General features: G+C 34.3%; 2 protein-coding genes and 1 long non-coding RNA gene across 7 annotated transcripts; 1 reads left to right on the top strand and 2 right to left on the bottom strand.

The window, feature by feature from the left end:
* Positions 1-7,432: 7,432 nt before the first annotated feature.
* Positions 7,433-16,140, bottom strand: LOC140841577 (putative receptor-like protein kinase At5g39000). Of its 2 annotated transcripts, XM_073209100.1 has the most exons (8): positions 15,979-16,140; positions 15,744-15,865; positions 9,744-11,875; positions 8,965-9,125; positions 8,647-8,854; positions 8,304-8,508; positions 8,081-8,219; positions 7,433-7,929 (listed from the first exon to the last, which is right to left on the bottom strand). In XM_073209100.1, the coding sequence occupies exons 1-8, from the start codon at positions 16,063-16,065 to the stop codon at positions 7,633-7,635; spliced, it is 3,351 nt and encodes a 1,116-aa protein (XP_073065201.1). In that variant the 5' UTR covers positions 16,066-16,140; the 3' UTR covers positions 7,433-7,632. The 2 variants fall into 2 exon arrangements, with proteins under 2 accessions (XP_073065201.1, XP_073065202.1); XM_073209101.1 differs by lacking the exons at positions 7,433-7,929; positions 8,081-8,219 and having other exon boundaries at positions 8,369-8,504.
* Positions 8,182-21,328, top strand: LOC140841579 (uncharacterized). Its single transcript, XR_012120230.1, has 6 exons — positions 8,182-8,318; positions 8,391-8,525; positions 9,790-9,899; positions 9,982-10,057; positions 10,176-10,374; positions 21,253-21,328. It is a non-coding gene; the product is annotated as an uncharacterized lncRNA (long non-coding RNA).
* LOC140841578 (putative receptor-like protein kinase At5g39000) lies at positions 17,361-24,271 on the bottom strand. Of its 4 annotated transcripts, XM_073209103.1 has the most exons (9): positions 24,138-24,271; positions 23,903-24,024; positions 21,422-21,591; positions 19,469-21,283; positions 18,684-18,844; positions 18,370-18,577; positions 18,027-18,231; positions 17,804-17,942; positions 17,361-17,652 (listed from the first exon to the last, which is right to left on the bottom strand). In XM_073209103.1, exons 1-9 carry the CDS (start codon positions 24,222-24,224, stop codon positions 17,413-17,415), a joined length of 3,147 nt encoding a protein of 1,048 aa, XP_073065204.1. In that variant the 5' UTR covers positions 24,225-24,271; the 3' UTR covers positions 17,361-17,412. The 4 variants fall into 4 exon arrangements, 3 of the variants coding, with proteins under 3 accessions (XP_073065204.1, XP_073065203.1, XP_073065205.1); XM_073209102.1 differs by having other exon boundaries at positions 19,469-21,591; XR_012120229.1 differs by lacking the exon at positions 17,361-17,652 and having other exon boundaries at positions 17,807-17,942; positions 18,027-18,227; positions 19,469-21,591.
* Between the last annotated feature and the right edge of the window lie 172 nt (positions 24,272-24,443).

Below are 24,443 nucleotides of genomic sequence, written 5' to 3'. Positions count from 1 at the left end.
TAAAAAATAATATTTTTACATGGATGACCCAAATAAGATATATGTCTCACGAAATTGATCTGTAAGATTGTCTCACAAGAGTTTTTATGTTAAAAAAATTAAAATTCATCAAAACAAACTTTAAATTAAATACACTCCATTAACTTTATTTCTCAAAATAAATACGCTAATAGTTAATTTAATGACAAAATTCTTATAAAATGGTTAAAAAATAATATTTTATTATTTTAATCTTCGATTAAGCCCATCATTTCGGATACAGACCCTCTAATGTGTAGAGGACAACAGCATTTTGTATTGTTGTGCTGTTATGTTTTTTTTTTCTTTTTTTTTTTTTCTTTTTTATATTTTTTTTAAGTTTTCTGCTTTTAGGCTTGCCATTAAAACACGATCCAAATTGTATTATTATTAAAATCAAAAAAACAAAAAATAATTCAATGTTAAATAATTGACTAACTATACTTAAAAAATTAAACTGAACGAAAAATTTAATTAAAGTATAAATTTATAACTATAAATATATATATTAAATTATAATTAAATTTATGTTATAAGAAATAACGTATATCTATCAAGTTAAATTAATGAATTTAAAATTAGATATTATTATATTAGTAATATATTTTTACTTGTTAACAAATTTTCACGAAAAAATTCTACTCCGATCTTAAAAAATGTTTACTTGTTAAAAAAAATTCCATACTTGTTAACTTAAAATTTTTACACACCCAAAAATTCTAAATATCAAATTCAATCAATAAATGTGTGATATTAGGAGTCGTTCTACTAATATTTTCAATGGCAAAAACTTGTGTGAGACGGTCTCACGGGTCATATTTGTGAGACGGATCTCTTATTTGGGTCACCCATGAAAAGGTATTACTTTTTATGCTAAGAGTATTACTTTTTATTGTGAATATGGGTAGGGTTGACCCGTCTCACATATTATGATCCGTGCGACGGTCTCACATGAGACTCACTCATTTTCAATAAGGGGCTGCATTTGGAAAAATACACTTTCATGAACCTTGTGAAATTATTTTGATAAGTATAAGGAAAATATTTTTACTCAGTGCATATAAAATTCTTAATCATCAATCACGACATCATTTATTTGTTAATACATAAAACCTACAAAAAGTATGAGGATAATATACTATTTTCTTAAATGAGATCTCACTTAAGCAAAATAATATTTAAGATAGTTGCACAATATACAAAAGCGGTTGAAGCAAAGCAACTAGATTGACAAATGAAAAAGTATTATGAATTTCTGATAAAACTGTTGAAAATTAATATTTAAAACATGTGTATTGAATATTTGTATGTTGAATATTTGAATGCTGAAAATAAGAGTTGTAAATATTGAAAATTAGTGTGTGATGATGTAGGTACTGATGAATTTATTTTTGGATTATTTGTAAAGAAATTATATAAATAGATCTCTTATTTGTAAAGAAAATCACAATTGAGTAGAGAGAATTTTTTTATAAAGTGTGTAGTTTGGTAAATTTTGAGAGTTTGAGATTTTTATTTTTTACCATAAATTTTTACTTTTTCATAAGACGTTATCAGCACGAAGCTCTAAAAGTACTCCATATTTTTCCAAGCTCCAAAACAGAAGAAAAAGGTAACAAAAGTAATCATATTTACTTTACTGTTTATTTATTTATTGTGTATATATTTAATATATAATATAATGTTATTCAGAAATAATAAAAATAAATTTTTCAAAAACTTGTTATAAATCCTGGAAGGATATTAAGAAGACATCCCACACTTCCGGTAAGGGATACGACAAGTATAAAAGACTATAAGGTTTTTAAACAAAATACCTTATGACACCTCATTATAAAATGTGATATAATATACATAATTATTTAAACATGACTAATATTATATACATTATATTATTACCATAAAATTATACAAATACATATATTTATTTTTTGTACACCAACGGTCATAAACGGTAACAAAATGGCTAGTTTTTGCCCTATAAATATGATCTCACAAATACATTCAATCACTCCAACTTTTTCTTCTTCTCTAAAAAATTATTCTTCATCAAATTTTTTGAAGAAAAAAGAAGATGACTTTCTCAATGTTATTTTTAATTATTTTGGTTATCATACTCATGAGTCTTGTATTTATCGGAGAATATCTTCCTCGTGTGTTTTCTTTATTTTTACGAATACTTGTACTTGTTGTTGATCCATTACTTTGTATTGCAATATTCATTAACTAATAAAATCCATCGTAATTTTTTTAGTACCACCATATCAAACTTAGTAAAGCTCGAATTCATTGCTCTTGATATTACGAGAAAAAATTAAATGTCATGGACTCTCGATGTAGAAATGTATTTTGAATCATTGGGTTTAAATGAGACCATAAAAGAAAATGGCATATCAACATCACAAAAAAAGGCAAAAGCCATGATATTTTTGCGTCCCCATCTCGACGAGAGATTGAAATGTGAATATTTAATTGAAAAAGATATCATGGCTTTGTGGAAGAGATTAAAAGAAAGATTTGAACATATAAGAGAAGTTATACTTTCGACCGCCTGGCATGAATGGAATACATTGAGATTCCAAGATTTTAAAAAATTCAGTGATTACAACTCGGCGATGTATTGAATAATCTCGCAATTGAAATTTTGTGGGCACGAGATTACTGAATTGGAAATGTTTGAAAAAACAGTTTCAACTTTCCACGCATCGAATATAACTCTACAACAACAATACAGAGTGCGTAGATTTTCAAAATATTCTGAACTTATCGCATGTCTCCTTGTGGCAGAAAAAAATAACGAGCTGTTAATGAGAAATCATCAGGCACGACCCACTGGTTCGACGACATTTCCTGAAGTAAATGTTGTAAGCAAAAAATGAATTTAAATCTGAAAACCAAAATCAAAGTTATAGACAAGATTTTGGTTGAGGACGAAATCGAAGTCGTGGTCGTGGACATGAACGTGGACGTGGACGTGGACGTGGAAGTGGTCGTGGTAGTGGACGAGGCTGTGGTTTTAAAAATAATCGAAATAGTTACTTCTATAACTCATCTCAGAAGAATGTCCCAAACCATCCACTGAAAAGGCATCATGAGAATATGAGTGTTAATGAGAATCACTCAAAAAGATTTGAAAGTTATTGTTTCAGATATGGTACTCCAGGACATTGGTCCCGTATTTGTCAAGACCCTGAGCACCTTTGTAAACTTTTATAAAGAATCAATAAAGGGGAAAGAAAATGAGACCAACTTCACTTAACAAAGTGAACTTTTGAGTGATTCAACTCATTTTGATGCTGGAGATTTTCCGATTGATTTCTCGGACAATGATCAACTTGTTGGTGGAATAAATATGTAAAATATTTTATTTTTTCATTTGATAACGTTTTATCGTGTGTTATATTTTTACATATGTATTGTATTTTATTTTATTTTTATAAATGTATTGTCAGTAATTTTATTTCATTGCATATTTTTTTTGAAGTTCAAATATGGAAAATGCTATGAACAAAGCTGAAGTTTGTATACCTGATAGTAGTACAACGCACACTATCCTCCGAGATAAAAGATATCTCTTGGAACTAAAACCAACAAAAACAATGGTGAATACAATATCAAGTCCTGTAGACTTGATTAAAGGTTGTGGTAAAGCACAATTTTTGTTACCTAATGGTACAAATTTTTTATCAATGATGCTTTGTATTCACCACAATCGAAAAGAAATTTGTTGAGTTTTAATGATATGTATTCCCATGTGTATGATACTCAAATAATGAATGAAGGGAATGAGAAATATATGTGTCTTACCACATATAAATCATGAAAGAAATATGTGATTGAAAAACTACCAATGCTCCCTACTGGATTGCATTATACACAGTCTCATTGAATCAAACATGGTAGTTGATAATTATTCAATATTAACCAATTGTCATGATCGATTAGGACATCCTGGTTCAACAATGATGTGAAGAATTATTGAAAATACAAATGGTCATCCGCTGAAAGACCAGAAGATCTTTCAAAATAATAAGTTTCAATGTAAATCATGTTCTCTGGGAAAACTTATTATAAGACAATCACCAGCCAAAATCCAAATTGAATCACCAATGTTTCTTGAACGTATTCAGGGTGATATTTGTGGACCAATTCATCCACCATATGGACCATTTAGACACTTTATGGTATTGATTGATGTCTCCAGCAGATGGTCACATGTATGTTTATTGTCAACTCGAAATGTTGCATTTGCAAGATTACTGGCTCAAATAATAAAATTGAGGAATCAATTTCTCGATTATACAATCAAGAAAATTAGACTTGATAATGCTGGTGAATTCACTTCCCAGACTTTCAATGATTATTATATGTCTATGAAAATCACTGTTGAGCATCATGTTGCTCATGTGCATACACAGAATGGATTGGCTGAATCATTGATTAAACGTCTGCAACTGATTGCTAGACCAATGATTATGAAAATAAAGCTACCTAATTCTATATGGGGACATGCAATTTTACACGTTTCATTAATTCGCATCAGACCAAGTGCATATCATAAATACTCCCCACTGTAGCTTACATTTGGTAAAGAACCAGACATTTCTCATCTAAGAATTTTTGGATGTATAGTGTATGTGCCTATTGCACCACCTCAACGAAAGAAAATGAGACCTCAAAGAAATATTGGAATTTATATCGGTTATGATAGTCCATCAATCATTCGATATCTTGAACCTCAGACATGCGACGTGTTCACAGCACGTTTTGTTGATTGTCATTTTAATGAGGAAATCTTCCCAAACATACCGAAAAGGAAATTACATGGTATGTATCATCATTGTTACATCTGGATCCAAGAACATAACAATGTGAAAAAGATGTACATCAAATTGTGCACTTGTAAAGAATAGCAAATCAAATACCAGATGAATTTACAGATTCAAAAGGGATAACTAAATCATATATACATGCTATAAATGCCCCTGCTCGAATTGAAATTCCAAATAAAAAAATTGAAAAAACTCATGATGTCGTAAAACGCCTGAAGCGTGGAAGGCCAGTCGGTTCCAAGGATAAAAATCCTAGAGAAAGAAAATTCACAGAGAAACACGATGATCACAAAATAGATAATAATGTTCCTGAAGAGACACATGATGATCACAAAATAGAGAATGATGTTCCTGAAGAAACACATGATGATGAAAATGTTCTGTCAGAACCACAAACTTACGAGAATCGTGAAATCTCTATCAATTATATTAATACTGGAAAAATATGGAACCGAAAAGATATAGAAGAGATTGATGATATATTTTCTTATAATGTGACAATTGACATCATAAATGATAATGAAGATCGTGAACCAAAATCTTTTGGTGAATATAAAAATCGGCAGGATTGGATAAAATGTAAAGAAGCCATCCAGGTTGAATTGGATTCGCTAAATAAACGTAATGTTTTTAGACCTATAGTCCTTCCACCTGAAAGTGTAAAACCTGTTGGATACAAATGGGTTTTTTTTCGAAAGCAAAATGAGAAAAATGAAATTGTAAGATATAAAGCTCGACTTGTTGCACAAGGTTTTTCTCAAAGGCCTAGAATTGATTACGAAGAAACGTATTCTCCCATGATGGATGCAACTACGTTTCAGTATTTGATTAGCTTAGCGGTATCTGAAAATTTAGAAATGCGTCTTATGGATGTTGTTACAACTTACTTATATGGATCACTTGATAGTAATATATATATGAAAATCCCTCAAAGATTTAAGATGCCTGAAGCACAAAGTTCAAAATCCAGATAATCTTATTCTGTGAAATTACAAAGATCATTATATGGGTTAAAGTAATCCGGTCGAATGTGGTATAATCGGCTAAGTGATCATTTGATGAAAAAGGAATATGTAAATAATTCAATATGTCCTTGTGTTTTCATTAAGAAAACAACAACCGGATACATAATTATTGATGTATATGTTGATGATTTAAACATCATTGGAACAAATAAGAAAATTCAAGAAGTTGTGTCATACTTGAAGGAAGAATTTGAAATGAATGATCTTGGAAAAACCAAGTATTGTCTGGCTTTAAAAAATTGAACAAAAAGAATGTGGAATATTTGTTCACCAGAAAAATTATACAGAAAAGATCCTTAAATGTTTTAATATGGATAAATCAAATCTTTTAAGTACTCCAATGGTTTTTAGATCATTAAACATAGAAAAGGATCCATTCCGTCTATGTGAAGATGATGAAGATATTCTTGGTCAAGAAGTACCATATCTAAGTGCTATCGGTGCCCTTATGTATCTTACAAATTGTACAAGATCTGATATATCTTTTGACGTAAATTTATTGGCAAGATTTAGCACATATCCATCAAAGAGACACTGGAACGGAATAAAACATATATTCCGTTATCTACGAGGAACGACAGACTTGAGACTTTTGTATTCAAAAGATGTTAATCCAAGTATAATTGGTTATGCCGATACTGGATACTTATCTGATCCACACAAGGCACGTTCTCAAATTGGATTTGTACTTACTCGTGGAGGCACGGCAATTTCTTGGCGTTCACGGAAACAAACACTCGTAACAAGTTCATCAAATCATGCCAAGATTATTGCACTACATGAAGCAAGCCGTGAATGTGTGTAGTTAAAATCAATGAGCCAACATATCCAAATCTCATGCGGATTATCATTCGACGAGAAGCCTGTGATACTATATGAAGATAATGCTGCATGTGTTGCTCAAATGAAAGAATGATACATAAAAAATGACAGAACTAAACATATTCCTCCTAAGTTCTTCGCATTAACCAAGGAGCTTGAGAAGAATAAATATATTGATGTTCGTCACATTCAATCAAGTGAAAACTAATCAGATCTCTTTACGAAGGCACTTCCTACGATAATATTCAGAAAGCACATATATAATATTGAGATGCGCAATCTACGAAATTTATGAAGAATTGTTCGTGTCAACATGAGGTGGAGTTTACGTAACTGCACTCTTTTTCCCTTACTATGGTTTTTATCCCAATGGATTTTTTTTTGTAAGATTTTTAACGAGGCAGTATAAAAAACACGTATTGAAGACAATCATTATTATCATCATCACAAGGGGGAGTGTTGAAAATTAATATTTAAAAAATGTGTATTGAATATTTGAATGTTGAAAATAAGAGTTGTAAATATTAAAAATTAGTGTTTGATGATGTAAGTAATGATGAATTTATTTTTGGATTATTTGTAAAGAAATTTTATAAATAGTCTCTCATTTGTGAAGAAAATCACAATTGAGTAGAGAGAAAATTCTATAAAATATGTAGTTTAGAAAATTTTGAGATTTTTATATTTTACCATAAATTTTTACTTTTTCATAACAAAAACGACTTTGCATAGTTTATTGACAAAAATTATTCATACATTTTGAGGACGAAGTTGATGGCCGTTTGTGGAGGGGAAACAAAACAATGTGAAATGGACAGAAACGAAGTGAAATGGAGAGAAATTTGGGCCCATATTTTTCCAAGCCCAATTGAAAAAAAAATACGATGCTTATTGGCCCATATTTTTCCAAGCCCAATTGAAACCAAAAAAAAATACTATTGCACAGTACACTGTGCTGTTGAACTGAATCCCACCATTTCCATGGATTTTTCCAAAATATAAGTATATCTTGAGTATCTTCGGCGTTCCGCTTCTCTCATATCCACGTGCAAATCTTGACTACCTTGCAAAGCCCTTAGAACAAGGGACATTTCTGGTCGGTATTGTGGTTGGAATTGAGTGCATAAAAGAGCAATTTGGATGCATGTTTTCGCCTGCTCGCTTGAAAACTCGATAAAGTTCCATGTCTCTAACAGGCCCAACTCTCTCCCTTCTCTCCACAGGTTCCATACCTGCAATATGGTACGTATTCCCTCATGTTTGTGAGTGAAAAGCACAGAGATTTATATATGTATTGGCTTATTTACTGTATTTGGTATCATCATACTATCAAGTTATTCACTACCTTTTTGGAATTAATTTGTTTCAATGTGTATGACTTACAAAAGTAATCAGGTCCGGGTGTTGATTAGAACGGCCATGTTTACGTCCACTTAGTATCTCCAGGACCATTACTCCAAAGCTGTAGATGTCTGATGCACGTACCTGGTTAGCCTGATAACCTTCCGGAGGGGCATAGTCACTGTACACATAAATCGCAGAAAACAACATTTAATTTGACCAAGAGAGTAAAGAATATTGTACTAGAAAGGATCTTGTAACTCACCTTGTGCTGATTACGGTATTGGTTTTAGTTTTACAGTAGTCAAATGCTATTTTAGGATTCATGTCAATGTCCAAAAAAATATTGCAGGGTTCAAGATTGCAGTAGATTGCTCTCAAGCCTGGACTTTGATGAAGATGGCAAACTCCTCCAGCAATCCCAATGATGAGTTTGAAGAACAGACTCCAAGGAAGCCGCTCACGTCTTTCTATTCGTGAGAGCAAGGTAATTAAAGTCATATATGTATCATGAAATGCAATTTTGAATTTCTGCACGTTATTCATCTATCTAGCAAGTATTATGTGAAAAGTTGGGAAAAAATAGCAAATGATTCTGAGTTACTTACCAAATAAAATATCATCAAGTCTTCTGTTTTCCATGAACTCGTACACAAGTATCGTCTCTTCTCCATGAATGAAGTTCCCTAATAGTTTCATGATGTTTGGATGCTCATATTTGGATAGATGGTAAATCTCAAGTTTCGACAGCTTACGCCCAAACCAAGAACATTTAGTCCGTTTAACCGCGACTACCTGAGTTGTATGTAACACAGCCTATGCAAAACAAGAACAAAGTACCTTAATACAAGGATGATGGGGTGAACTTTAACTCAATAAAGGTTAAATAGAGGGAAGTAATTGAGTTCAAAGTCTTGAAAAGTCACCTTGTAAAAAGTACCTCCTCGCCCTTTGCCCATAATGTTTGAATCAGAGAATCCAATGGTGGCAACTTGAATTGTTTCCCAATCAAACTCACTCAGTTTGAGCTGTGTTGCACAATCTTCTACAAGATCATCCTGCCTCTCATTAAAGAGTTCACTTCGTTCTATGAATTGCGCGGTCGAGAAGTTAGTTCGCAATAGCTTAATTTATTTATAAGGCATATGTGGGGCCCCAATTGTCAGGAATAAAGCCATGCCCCCAAACTCCAAAGGAAGAAGTAAGAAAACTCATAAATGCATATCCAAAGTAAAACCTTTGTATAATTCAGGGTCATCATTTTCCTTGATTGAAGTATGAAAAATTAAAAAGCAAATGGGTATATACTCGGCAGTTCTTAACACTCCATGGTATATATAAGAAAGCAAATGGGAGATCCAAAGAAGAATTTGCTGCTGCTGCTGTTTTATTGTTTCTTTTAGTGCCAATCTAGGCTCATATCGATGTTAGTTATGAAGTTGGTATAATTTCTTGGTTACAAACGTTGTTCACGAAATTGGTTGTGAACTTTTCTCTAGGTCTGTCAGCTACAAATCTGTTTAGGAGTCTTGCTCAAATACATCAGAAAACTTTGGATAAAAGAGTATAAATTTGATGATTGATTGATAAGATAAAATCATCATAATGATATATGTCGATCTTTAATGTGTTTAGACCCTTTTATTAGTTCTTAGGAAAATATGTATGAAAATGTTTCTCGATGTTGTTATTGCTGCATGATTACCTGATGTTGATTCTGTAAAGAAGAAAGACTTTGGCTTCTCCTGTAGGTCAAGTGCAAACTCAAGTTGTAATACAACTTTAGCCATTGATGGCCGTTTCTTTGGTTCATCATCTAAACAACTTTCAGCAACTCTCACAAATGTCTTCAAGCTATCTGGTAAGATTTCTCCCTTGATATTTAAACTAATAATCTTTTCAATATCTCCTTTACTAATGTTTTCTCGAGCCCATGTGGCTAGACTACGCTGATCTTCTTCAAGCCTAGGATCTAAAGCCGGTCTCCGACACAATACTTCTAACAAGACCACACCAAAGGCATATACGTCACTTTTCCTTGTCAGTTCACGAGTTCTAATATAATATGGGTCGAAGTACCCATATGTTCCCTTAACATTTGTGCTAACATGGCTTTGTGACTCGCAAATGTTTTCAGGTTTGGCCAAACCAAAATCTGAAACCTTAGCTACAAAATTTTTGTCCAACAGGATGTTTGAAGTTTTTACATCGCGATGTATGATTCCATGACCTGTGTGGAGATAGTCTAGTCCCCGGCCAGCTCCAATGCAGATTTTAAGGCATTGGTTCCAGGAGAGAGAAGAAGAATGATTGTCAGCCTTAGCTTGTTTGAAGAGGTGATCCCCAAGTGTTCCTTGGATCATATACTCATAAACAAGAATCATCTCCTGTTGTTCATTGCAGTAGCCAATTAGTGAGACAAGATTAACATGTCGCAGCTCAGAAAGTGTCTCAATTTCTGTCCAGAATTCACGTGCTCCTTGATTGGAGCTGTACTTTAATCTCTTTATGGCGACAGTATCTTGTCCGTTGTTAATAATCCCCTTGTAGACTTTACCAAATCCACCATTTCCAATAACAAATGTATGGTTGAAGTTTTGGGTGGCTGCTTCAATCTCAGCCAGTGAAAAACAGCGGCATAGCCTTCTTGCCCTGGCTGATGGCTTTTTTTCTTCTTTTGTAAAATCATCGTCCCAAAGTTGCTGCAATATATAAACAACAATGTTTACGATAGTGATTATAGTTACAATTGCAGTCGCAATTATATTTCGGTCCCCACAAACTTGAAGTAACTTTTGTATAGTAGGGAATGGTGACCGTCGTGCTGGTGGCTGTGGATTTGGGCCTGCAAGACTGTTGTCCAAGTTACTCAACTTTATTATTTCAAATCCTTTAAAGGGTCCATTCCTATCCATCAGTTCATCAGTTGACTCTATGGAAATCAATAAACTGTGTTTGCCATCCTGTTTTCTTCCTTGTATCGTGGCCATGTAGTCCCCATATTGCAGGAACTCACTGTCGTACATTTTTTCAATCAAATGAATATCATAGTCTACTCTGATTTCATTAATGGCGATTTTGAAAATCACTTGGGATTCTTTTGCGTTCTTGAGTCCTAACTCACAGTAATGAATCCTTACCAAGTATCTGAATCCCACGTCAACAGCTATCTTCCAAGTAATATTATTGAGCTTGTTTATTTTAAGCTCGGGAATGGCTGTCCTCATCATAAACATGTTAGAAAAATCATCACTCGGTTTCACAATCTGCCGGTGGATTATTTCAAGAGCGGTATGATTATGATTATAGACGTGGGACAGAGACTTAAGACCAACCATCTGATCTCCACCACGAAAATAAGAAAGATGCATAGGGATAGATATGATCTCAATACCATTGATGAAAGCATATGTACCATCTTGTGGTTGAATACTTTGAATACTTTGATCAGGATAGAAAACGATATCTAATCGTTGGTTTTCTTCTATGTTTATGCAGAATTCTTTTGCAAAAGATTTCACCTTCCCACCTAGAGCATCAGCAGTTAATGAAGCACTAAAGTTACTAAGCAGAGTGAAAGGACCAGCTTCAACGGTGAATAAATCCTTGAACCCTTTAAACCCTCTGTATAAAACTGGATTAAAGTGAAGGCGAACAAACTTGGGACCTGGATGGAGATGAAATGTGTATGAGAACTGAGATCTTGAAATCCTCGCTGCCTTGTACTGAGTTTTTTCATCTGATAGAATTGATCCACCTGCGACGCTTGAGCTTGTCGATGAGCCCTTTATCTGCACCGAAGCGGATATTTTTCCGTATTTATCTCCAATCCATTCCCTGCCATCAACCGCTGCAAAATTTTCGGTTGAGCCGCAATTTATAAGAATGCCACCCGTGAGTTGTTTGTGATCATGAAATGCAGCTGTGATTATCGTAAAGAAACCGATAACAAATGGAGCTGATAAAATTTCGAAGAAATCCATGTCAACCAAGGGGAAGGATACTTTGTCTTGTGGTGTTTGCTCAGTTCTTGTCTTACTTTCCAAGCGTTGACATTTTTTTTTTGTTTATCATATCTGCAGATTGATAAGCAAGACATGACTCATATTTTGTTGTCAAGTTTTTTTTAATGGCATTTTCTTCTCTGTTTTGGAATATAAATGCTGAACATGTTCTTTTTGTTTGAGGAAATCTTGAATAAATTTTCGTCCGCTAATCCGCCGAATTTGGGATTTAATATTGCAATAATTTTGGTTTTTTTAATTGTTTTTAATCTTATTTCTCCATTGCAGTAACATTTTTTTGTTATGAATAAAACCAAGGTATTTCAAATTCTCATAATTTTCAAATCCGTTGTCGAAATGAAATCCTTTAAACGGATCAAAGTTTTAAATAACGATGCTTCATTTAAAAACACTTTGGTTATGATTTAAAAAGTCAACCTTCATTCAGTTCATGAGACCCACCAACTGACTAAAAAATTATTTATTACTTTGTAAAAATGTATACATTTCCTAGATATATCAGAAATTTATTATTTTATGGCATGTTTTCATAAAATGTGTAGGTCGCCACCAAGCCTTTTTAAATGATTTTCACATATGATGTACAAATACTCGTAAAAATTGTCATATGTCACTTCGAATTGCAGCTCTGATTGTTGTACAAATATTTGTATAGTTTAAAATATCATTGTCATCATCATATATTTTTTTTCCTAAATTGATAAACGTTCGGTCCTGTAATAGATATTAGAGTCAAGTTCACAAATTCGATTGTTACTGATGGTAAAAAAATACGATTATTAGCGGGGTTGTTGGGGGTGGCTTGGGGATCAATGAACCTGATGATGACTGAGCTGCTATTTTAGGATTCATGTTAATGTCCAAGAAAATATTGCAGGGTTCAAGATTGCAGAAAATTATTCTCAAGTCTTTTTTTAGATGAAGACAGCAAACTCCTCGAGCGATCTCAACGATGACTTTGAAATGAACTGACCAGGGAAGCTGATCATATCTTTCTATTTAAGGTAATTAATGCCATACGATGAAATGAAATTTTATTGGCGGCAGTTTCTGTCACGCCCTGAGACCGGAGTTAGTCAACACCGATGTTATTCAACAATCACATAATTGCTAAACAACAAGCCTCGTAGTACTATATAAACCAAAACCAGTTTATATCATAAATACCATAAAAATAGAAACGTCTTTACAACATTAACTCTGAAAATGATAAAAATCTGTGGAAGCGTTTACAACTTGAATCATAGTTATGAAAGGCGAGCACCTGACTGCGCCTGTCGCGCCTGGGTTATGACCCAAGCACAAGACATTAAACAAGTGCGCGCCTGAGAGCGCCTCGGCCCAGGCGCGTCTCTGCAGAAAGGCGCGCGCTTGTGCGCTTTAGTATAATCTGAACCGATTCAATATATATAACTCAAGCCCAATAAAATTAAAAGCCCAATAACAAACAAAAGCCATGTTTAATGTTTAAAAAAGCCCTACAACATGCATGTGCCGGTCTGAAATTTTTCTGTGCGCTGCGGCCTCTCTACGTCTCAAAACTCTTTTTTTGTTCGTCTCTGTTCTAGTGTGCTTCATCTGGCTGTTACTCTGTGCTAGTTTGCTACTTCAGGTGTACTCTCTCTCTTTCTTTCCCCCTATCTCTTGCTCGTTATTAGTTGTTCTTGATTCCGCTTCCATCTCAATATTTTTTGCTTCAAGTAGATGACTTGTTTGAACTATTATTATTATTTGATAAATCATTTCTAATCAATCACAATTCACATCACCCCAGTTTCATTTTCATACTCCTCTGTCTTTTAGTAATGGAAGGTTTCTGATTAAACAGTGGTAATCATGTATTCATGATTTCATGTTATGCACCAAACCTTCAAAAACGTGCATCACATATTATCTCCATTACTTTTGTTAAAACGTGGGCTATTTTTCGCTATTATGTTTATAATTTTAAAATTTGTGTCAAATGCGCTTTACTTCGATAAAGCGTGCGCTTCGCCTCGCGCCTCAGGCCCCAAGACACCCTTGCGCTTTAGTGCGCCTTGCGCCTCAAATAACTATGACTTGAATTAAAACTCACAAGAACACATTCTTAATTAAAATTCTTCATGCGTCCACTATCAGTCCAAAAACTGGTGTCTGATTCTTCTTTCACTATTTTTTCTTCTGATTTATATGGGAGGATAGAGAAAGGGGTGAGTATTTTGGGAAATACTCACCAAGTGGGGGCCGTTCGAACACAACATAACAAAATGCATAAAAATTTCGAAACTCACACCTTTCATAACATGACTCATAACACGTGCACATCATTAACCAGACACTGAGATTCATCTACTTTCAATGGTTTACTGATATCAGTCCTTAATTTTTACTCCTCTAAGGGGACGAGGACGTATAGCGGTTATCTCCCCCACCGCGTAAGGGTACGTATGGTTGGGATTCTCACCCATATCAAGTTGAATTCTCACATTGTCAAAACATTTACTCATGCCAAAAATCGTTAACCAGAATGTGGTAGAAGAAGAATTTGCACTCGACCAAATTTTAAAACACACAAAATGCATAATCGAAATTTACACCTTTAAAACAAGCCCACTTACCTTATCCTTGGAGAAAACGTGAAAATTCGAGAAATGAGAAGTTTATTGTCATATTTTATACGGTGATGATCAGTCGACCAAAAAAGCTTAATCGCTTAATTCGGTGCTCCGATCTTCAGTTTCACGAATTCACTTGACAAAATGTAAATAATTTTTTTTAGTAATTCTCATTCATCGGATGAGTAAATTCTATAGTCGCATGCAGTATTTTCTAAAATAATTAACAGGTATGTGATGTGAACAACGACCATCAGTGTTGGGAGCGGCCCGAAGATATGGACACGACGCGAACACTGTATAAAATCAGCGCTTCTTCTCCGGGAACTGAGGTAGCTGCCGATGCTGCCGCCGCCCTTGCTGCTGCATCCATTGTTTTCAAGGAGGTTTCTCCAAATTATTCCGCCCGACTCCTACTCCACTCAAAATTGGTGACTATATATATTTATTATACATTTTTTCACATAGTCTGAAAAATTAGTATATATGAGTAGAACTGTTTAAAATTATTAAACTACTGTTGGTTTCAGTTGTTTCGGTTTGCAGACAAGTATAGAGGATCTTATCAGAAGTCTTGCCCCTTTTACTGTTCATACTCTGGTTACCAGGTAATAAATACCAAACGGCACCATTTTATTCCTAAGAATACACCATGCCCGTACTATGATGGTAGCTAGTGCTTATAAGACTGTATCATATTCTTCTATAATTCTATCAATGTTTCAAGCCAACTCGAGTTCAAATAGACCGAAGCTTGTCCGGATTGAGCTGAAATTTATTTTACAGAAACTCGTCACTACAAAAATATTTTACTCGAGTCTAACCTGTAAATTTACAAGCTTAATTCCCGCAATAGTTACCCATATTCAACATCTGATCTCGAGAGAAGAATTGAGTATGAAGTCGACAAGTACAATAAGATAAGAATCTGAAGCCACAGTTGGATCCATATATAGATTTTGAGCCAATCAATCATGCACCCACGTTATATTATTGTAAAACGAGGGAGATAATACTAAGCAGAAGAACCGCTACAGATAAAATAATTGCACAATAAAACATAATTTCGAATGCGAAACGTACCATTTCGAGGGTTCCATGAGAGGCTTATATTTTCCGTATTTTCTCTTCCATTCAATCTGTTCTTTACAGCGTGAGCAAACCCCTGTCACTTCTGAATACGGCCTGAAACTTCCCCCGACTTCCTGGAATCATCAATCCATAAAACAATTACATTAACAGCAATACAAATTCAATACAAATACATACATTTCTACGTTAAAAAGAGTGTGCATTTAGTATGAAAACAGATATATACGGTGGGATTAATCGTTCGGCCGAAGTTGGGCTTCCAGGCGACGCTGTTCTGGTGCTTCGGTGGACCTTTACGGATGCCTCCGCTCATCTCTAGGCGGCGCGTCGTTTCCCTGGACTAGAAATTTAGGCGTCTTATGTGGTAGCTACTTTACTGGGCCGGATAACTAAGGTCTAAGCCCATCTCAAATAACTCCTTTTATTAAACTTTATAGCACACTGGACCGGTTCTTGTGACCTTCCGGTCCACGAAATTATTAGTCGATTTAGTTAATTTAATTTTATTTAAATTCGAAAATTATCATTTCGTTTTATCTTGATTATCTTTTGCCCGTCGAATTTTAGTTATTTTTACCATTTATGTTTGACTATCTCGGTTTTAATTACTCATTTTAAAAGAAATCCGCATATTCTATGGATTAAACTCTCCAAATTTCAATAAAATTTCAACAACTTCATAGAATTAATTAACATACAAACATTAAAATCTCAGATATAACTATAAATTGTCAAAAATTGTAATCTCAAATATTTGGATATATTTTTAAAATTTCTAACTCATATATAAACTTTTTATTTTTCTCTCTCACATCTCATAATCTGTATTCTCTTTTCATCTTCTACATCCTTGTCACTCTCACTAATTTTCACAATGGATCTCTATATACATTTTTTTTCAAATGTTTCATTTTGACTGATTTTTCATTTAATAATTTTTTATTTTAATATTTTAGAAAATTTTGAATTTCATAATTGATTTTGGATTTTTATTTTATTATTTATACCAATAAATATAATATTCAATTATAATAAAAGATGATCCAAAAAATAAAGTCGTGTAATTCTTAATAGTTGAATAGACTCTCAATAAACATGATACAAAATAAAATAATATTAAGATTTAAGTTATAATTTTTTTTAAAAAAAACTATGATATTATTAATAAAATAATTTGTTTGCTTTGTTGTTTAAAAACTATATTTTATTTCTTTATTTTGTGACTTCTACTCTTGAAATTCCACGATGTTTAAAATTATTACAATATATGAAAATTATAAAATTTTATTGGCTTTTTGGCTATCATATTTTTATAAAAAAAATATATATTTCCATAATGATAAATAATATTATTTTTACATAAATAATATATATATATATATAATTGAATATATTATCTATATAAATTAATGATTATTTTAAATAAATTAAAAGTAATAATATGTTATAATTAGACACAAAATTTATAACATTTTATAAAAATATTGCAAAAAATTCTACATTGATCTACGTAAATTTGTTTGTCAATATATAAAATTTTATAAAAATCAATAAAAATTTATCAAATCCATAAAATCTATTATTTAAAAAATCATTAAAAGTTATGAAAACAAAATTTAAATCGAATACGTAGATTAGGTCCATCATTTCAATGTATTTTTCAAAAATATAAATATCTTGGGTATCTTCGGCGTTCCGCTTCTCTCATATCCACGTGCAAATCTTGACGACCTTGCAGAGCCCTTAGAACACGGGACATTTCTGGTCGGTATTGTGGTTGGAATTGAGTGCATAAAAGAGCAATTTCGATGCATGTTTTCGCCTGCTCGCTTGAAAACTCGATAAAGTTCCATGTCTCTAACAGGCCCAACTCTCTCCCTTCTCTCCACAGGTTCCATACCTGCAATATGGTACGTATTCCCTCATGTTTGTGAGTGAAAAGCACAGAGCTTTATATATTTATTGGCTTATTTACTGTATTTGGTATCATCATACTATCAATTTATTCACTGCCTTTTTGGAATTAATTCGTTTCAATGTGTATGACTTACAAAAGTAATCAGGTCCGAGTGTTGATTAGAACGGCTATGTTTACGTCCACTTAGTATCTCCAGGACCATGACTCCAAAGCTGTAGATGTCTGACGCATATACCTGGTTAGCCTGATAACCTTCCGGAGGGACATAGTTGCTGTACACATAAATTACAGAAAACAACATTTTATTTGACCAAGAGAGTAAAGAATATTGTACTAGAAAGGATCTTGTAACTCACCTTGTGCTGATTACGGTATTGGTTTTAGTTTTACAACAGTCAAATGCTATTTTAGGATTCATGTCAATGTCCAAAAAAATATTGCAGGGTTCAAGATTGCAGTAGATTGCTCTCAAGTCTGGACTTCGATGAAGACGGCAAACTCCTCCAGCAATCCCAATGATGAGTTTGAAGTACAGAGTCCAAGGAAGCCGCTCACTTCTTTCTATTCGTGAGAGCAAGGTAATTAAAGCCATATCAGTATCATGAAATGTAATTTTGAATTTCTGCACGTTATTCATCTATCTAACAAGTACTATGTGAAAAGTTGGGAAAAAATAGCAAATGATTCTGAGTTACTAACCAAGTAAAATATCATCAAGTCTTGTGTTCTCAGTGAACTCGTACACAAGTATCATCTCTTCTCCATGAATGAAGTTCCCTAATAGTTTCATGATGTTTGGATGATCATATTTGGATAGATGGTAAATCTCAAGTTCCGACTTCTTACGCCCAGACCAAGAACATTCAGTCCGTTTAACTGCAACTACCTGAGTTGTATGTAACACAGCCTATGCAAAACAAGAACAAAGTACCTTAATACAAGGATGATGAGGGTTTTACTCAATAAAGGTTAAATAGAGGGAAGTAATTGAGTTCAAAGTCTTGAAAAGTCACCTTGTAAAAAGTACCTCCTCGCCCTTTGCCCATAATGTTTGAATCAGAGAATCCAATGGTGGCAACTTGAATTGTTTCCCAATCAAACTCACTCCGTTTGAGCTCTGTTGCACAATCTTCTACGAGACCATCCCGCCTCTCATTAAAGAGTTCACTTCGTTCTATGGATTTCGCGGTCGAGAAGTTAGTTTGCAATAGCTTAATTTAATCATATGGTATATGTGGGGCCCAATTGTCAGGAATAAAGCCATGCCCCCAAACTCCAAAAGAAGAAGTAAGAAAACTCATAAATGTATATCCAAAGTAAAACCTTTGTATAAACAGGGCCATCATTTTCCTTGGTTGAAGTATGAAAAATAGAAAGCAAATGGGTATATACTCGGCAGTTCTTAACACTCCATGGTATATATAAGAAAGCAAATGGGAGATCCAAAGAAGAATCTGCTGCTGCTGTTTTATTGTTTCTTTTAGTGCCAATCTAGGCTCATATCAATGTTAGTTATGAAGTTGGTATAATTTCTTGGTTACAAACGTTGTTCACGAAATTGGTTGTAAACTTTTCTCTAGGTCTGTCAGCTACAAATCTGTTTAGGAATCTGCCCAAATACATCAGAAAACCGCACATGGTTTGGATAAAAGATCATAAATTTGATGATTGATTGATAAGATAAAATCATCATAATGATATATGTCGATCTTTAATGTGTTTAGACCCACCCTTTTATTAGTTCTTAGGAAAATATGTACGAAAATGTTTCTCGAAGTTATTACAGCTGCATGATTACCTGATGTTGATTCTGTAAAGAACAAAGACTTTGGCTTCTCCTGTACGTCAAGTGCGAACTCAAGTTGTAATACAACTTTAGCCATTGATGGCCTTTTCTTTGGTTCATCATCTAAACAACTTTCAGCAACTCTCACAAATGCCTTCAAGCTATCTGGTAAGATTTCTCCCTTGATATTTGAACTAATAATCTTTTCGATATCTCCTTTACTAATGTTTTCTCGAGCCCATGTGGATAGACTACGCTGATCTTCTTCAAGCCTAGGATCTAAAGCCGGTCTCCGACACAATACTTCTAACAAGACCACACCAAAGGCATATACGTCACTTTTACTTGTCAGTTCACGAGTTCTAATATAATATGGGTCGAAGTACCCATGTGTTCCCTTAACATTTGTGCTAACATGGCTTTGTGACTCGCAAATGTTTTCAGGTTTGGCCAAACCAAAATCTGAAACCTTGGCTACAAAATTTTTGTCCAACAGGATGTTTGAAGTTTTTACATCACGATGTATGATTCCATGACCTGTGTGGAGATAGTCTAGTCCCCGGCCAGCTCCAATGCAGATTTTAAGGTATTGGTTCCAGGAGAGAGAAGAAGAATGATTGTCAGTCTTAGCTTGTTTGAAGAGGTGATCCCCAAGTGTTCCTTGGATCATATACTCATAAACAAGAATCATCTCCTGTTGTTCATTGCAGTAGCCAATTAGTGAGACAAGATTAACGTGTCGCAGCTCAGAAAGTGTCTCAATTTCTGTCCAAAATTCACGTGCTCCTTGATTGGAGCTGTACTTTAATCTCTTTATGGCGACAGTATCTTGTCCGTTGTTAATAATCCCCTTGTAGACTTTACCAAATCCACCATTTCCAATAACAAATGTATGGTTGAAGTTTTGGGTGGCTGCTTCAATCTCAGCCAGTGAAAAACAGCGGCATAGCCTTCTTGCCCTGGCTGATGGCTTTTTGTCCTCTTTTGTAAAGTCATCGTCCCAAAGTTGCTGCAATATATAAACAACAATGTTTACTATAGTGATTATAGCTACACTTGCAGTCGCAATTATATTTCGGTCCCCACAAACTTGAAGTAACTTTTGTGTAGTAGGGAATGGTGATCGTCGTGCTGGTGGCTGTGGATTTGGGCCTGCAAGACTGTTGTCCAAGTTACTCAACTTTAATATTTCAAATCCTTTTAAGGGTCCATTCCTAAACATCAGTTCATCAGTTGACTCCATGGAAATCAATAAACTGTGTTTGCCATCCTGTTTTCTTCCTTGTATCGTGGCCATGTAGTCCCCATATTGCAGGAACTCATTGTCGTACATTTTTTCAATCAATTGAATATCATAGTCTACTCTGATTTCATTAATGGCGATTTTGAAAATCACTTGGGCTTCTTTTGCTTTCTTGAGTCCTAACTCACAGTAATGAATCCTTACCAAGTATCTGAATCCCACGTCTACAGCTATCTTCCAAGTAATATTATTGAGCTTGTCTATTTTACGCTCGGGAATGGCTGTCCTCATCATAAACATGTTAGAAAAATCATCACTCGGTTTCACAATCTGCCGGTGGATTATTTCAAGAGCGGTATGATTATGATTATAGACGTGGGACAGAGACTTAAGACCAACCATCTGAACTCCACCACGAAAGTAAGAAAGATGCATGGGGATAGATATGATCTCAATGCCATTGATGAAAGCATATGTACCATCTTGTGGTTGAATACTTTGATCAGGATAGAAAATGATATCTAACCGTTGGTTTTCTTCTATGTTTATGCAGAATTCTTTTGCAAAAGATTTCCCCTTCCCACCTAGAGCATCAGCAGTTAGTGAAGCACTAAAGTTGCTAAGCAGAATGAAAGGACCAGCTTCAACGGTGAATAAATCCTTGAACCCTTTAAACCCTCTGTATAAAACTGGATTAAAGTGAAGGCGAACAAACTTGGGACCTGGATGGAGATGAAATGTGTATGAGAACTGAGATCTTGAAATCCTCGCTGCCTTGTACTGAGCTTGATCAGCTGATAGTATTGATCCACCGGCGACACTTGAGCTTGTCGAAGAGCCCTTTATCTGCACTGATGCAGATATTTTTCCGTACTTATCTCCAATCCATTCCCTGCCATCAACCGCTGCAAAATTTTCAGTCGAGCCGCAATTTATAAGAATGCCACCCGTGAGTTGTTCGTGATCATGAAATGCAGCTGTGATTATCGTAAAGAAACCGATAACAAATGGAACTGATAAAATTTCGAAGAAATCCATGTGAACCAAGGGGAAGGATACTTTGTCTTTTGGTGTTTGCTCAATTCTTGTCTTACTTTCCAAGCGTTGACATTTTTTTTTGTTTATCATATCTGCAGATTGATAAGCAAGAGATGACTTATTTTGTTGTCAAGTCTTTTTTAAATGGCATTCTATTCTCTGTTTTGGAATATAAATGCTGAACATGTTCTTCATTTAAAAATACTCTGGTTATGGTTTAAAAAGTCAACCTTCATTCACTTCATGAGAGCAGCCAACTGACTAAAAATTTATTTATTACTTTGTAAAAATGTATACATTTCATGGATCAGAAATTTATTATTTTATGGCATGTTTTCATAAAATGTGTAGGTCGCCACCAACCCTTGAATGATTCTCACATATGATGTACAAAATACTCGTAAAACTTGTCATATGTCACTTCGAATTGCAGCTAATTGTGGTACAAATATTTGTATTGTTAGAGTAGATGACATGCAAGCCAACTGTTGGCTACGGATTTTATTGACTCAGTTGAAATTAACAATCTTTATTTTAATATAATTCATTATTTCATGGTTTGTTATTTCTTTATCTGTATACTCATGTTATCAAACATAGATAAAGACCTTGATTATATTTTAATACAAATGAATCGTAATTCGATGTTGAAACTCGTTTGTAAACACTGTATGATCTAAATTTGTTCCTAGTCGATTCAGCCATCTAAAACATGGATAAAGGTCACTTGAGCTCGAGACTAGCATCTGTGATGTTGTGTACTGCGTTTCTTGGTAAGGGGCCTAAGGGCATAGAGATGTCCAAACATGCAGATGGGTAGTCATATGATGATTACACCGAACAACCCTCCCTCGGACTTTTCAAGTGGTTATCATTAATCTAGAGGCTAAGTCCGTGGTTATGATTGTACACCATTAGTCCTTACGACCCGGGACAACACTGAGGCTTTATATACTAGGGTTGTGCTTTGACTCGTTTACCGACTCCAGGAGAGTCATCAGATGGTGAGGTTGGGTATAGCTGCGACACATATAGGAGCCAGTGCGTTGAAGTCGGGGATTCACCGCTCACCTGCGGGTGTGGATATCCTATGTGATCTGATGAAATAATAGTGCATGGAATCTCTGGCCAGAGTAGGAGATGTACGTTGGAGAAGGAGTTCTCCAAATAGTACATGCGATTCCATTATTATAGTTATCACATAGTGATCGAATTAATATGCAACCCTCGATGAACCAATTGTTGCAGATTCGATCGGGATATATGAGATGAAGGGACCGTACTGTACGTTAATCATAATCGACTGGTTCTTGCAGGCACTATCAGTGATACCTAGGGGATCATAGGGTGATGCTACTAGACGCTCTTACCATGATCCAATGGGTGCAATCAGAAATGAGTTCTGACATTCTTGATCAAGGTGTTGATGAAAAGAATGGGGCTAACTCGGGTAAGCCCGAATAAAGGATTATGTCCTGAATCACAAAGAGTTGTGAACCCACGGCTAGCTGTATCCCTGAACCATTGAGGGTCACACAAGCACTGGATCGTTTGTTCCCGTTGAGAGAATAAATTCAAGAAGCTGAATTTATATCATATAATAAATTCAAGGAGTTGAATTTATGATAATTAAATTTTGAGAGAATAAATTCAAAGAGTTGAATTTATAAAATTTGAGAATTTAATTTATTAAACTCAAATGTTGGGTTTATTAAATATTAAATTATGGATGTGATAAAATTCAAATAGTTGAATTTATAAGTTAAATAATAACTTCAAATGTTTAATTTATAATGAATTTAATTAATTAAGCTCAAAAGTTGAGTTGATTAAACATTAAATTAAAATTGGTGTGAAGTATATTTGATAGGCGTGTAGAAATACAAGTCCAACATACTTAATAAATAAAGTTTAATGGACTTGGATTAAATTAATTAAACTAGTTGGACTAGTCCAATTAATTAATCAAGACCGTTACAAAAAGAAAAAAAACTAACCATTGCATAGATTGTGGTAAGCTTGTCGAAAACATTCCTCTTGGAACACTTCTGACTAAAAATAATTCACTTAAATAAAATCAATAACCAGAAGATAATACTGAGCAGAAGAACCGCTACAGATAAAATAATTGCACAATAAAACGAAATTTCAAATGCGAAACGTACCATTTCGAGGGTTCCATGAGAGGCTTATATTTTCCGTATTTTCTCTTCCATTCAATCTGTTCTTTACAGCGTGAGCAAACCCCTGTCACTTCTGAATACGGCCTGAAACTTCCCCCGACTTCCTGGAGTCATCAATCCATAAAACAATTACATTAACAGCAACACAAACTCAATACAAATACATACGTGTCTACGTTAAAAAGAGCGTGAATTTAGTATGAAAACAGATATATACGGTGGGATTAATCGTTCGGCCGGCGTTGGGCTTCCAGGCGACGCTGTTCTGGTGCTTCGGTGGACCTTTACGGATGCCTCCGCTCATCTCTAGGCGGCGCGTGTATTTTTATAGCAACTGGACCGGTTCTTGTGACCAACCAAATTATTAGTCAGTTAAGTTGATTTAATTTAATTTCGAATTTTAGTTATTTTTGTCATTTATGTTTGATTATCTCGATTTTAATTTATTCATTGTTTTAAACTTTAAATACGAAAACCAGCTCCAATATGGCAAGGCTAATTTCATGTGTTTCAAGAAATGTAG

This window comes from Primulina eburnea, chromosome 9 (genome assembly GCF_022965805.1).
Source record: "Primulina eburnea isolate SZY01 chromosome 9, ASM2296580v1, whole genome shotgun sequence".
Taxonomy (NCBI): Eukaryota; Viridiplantae; Streptophyta; class Magnoliopsida; order Lamiales; family Gesneriaceae; genus Primulina; species Primulina eburnea.
Note: the sequence above shows the minus strand (reverse complement) of the source record. Positions and strands in the feature narration are given on the sequence as shown.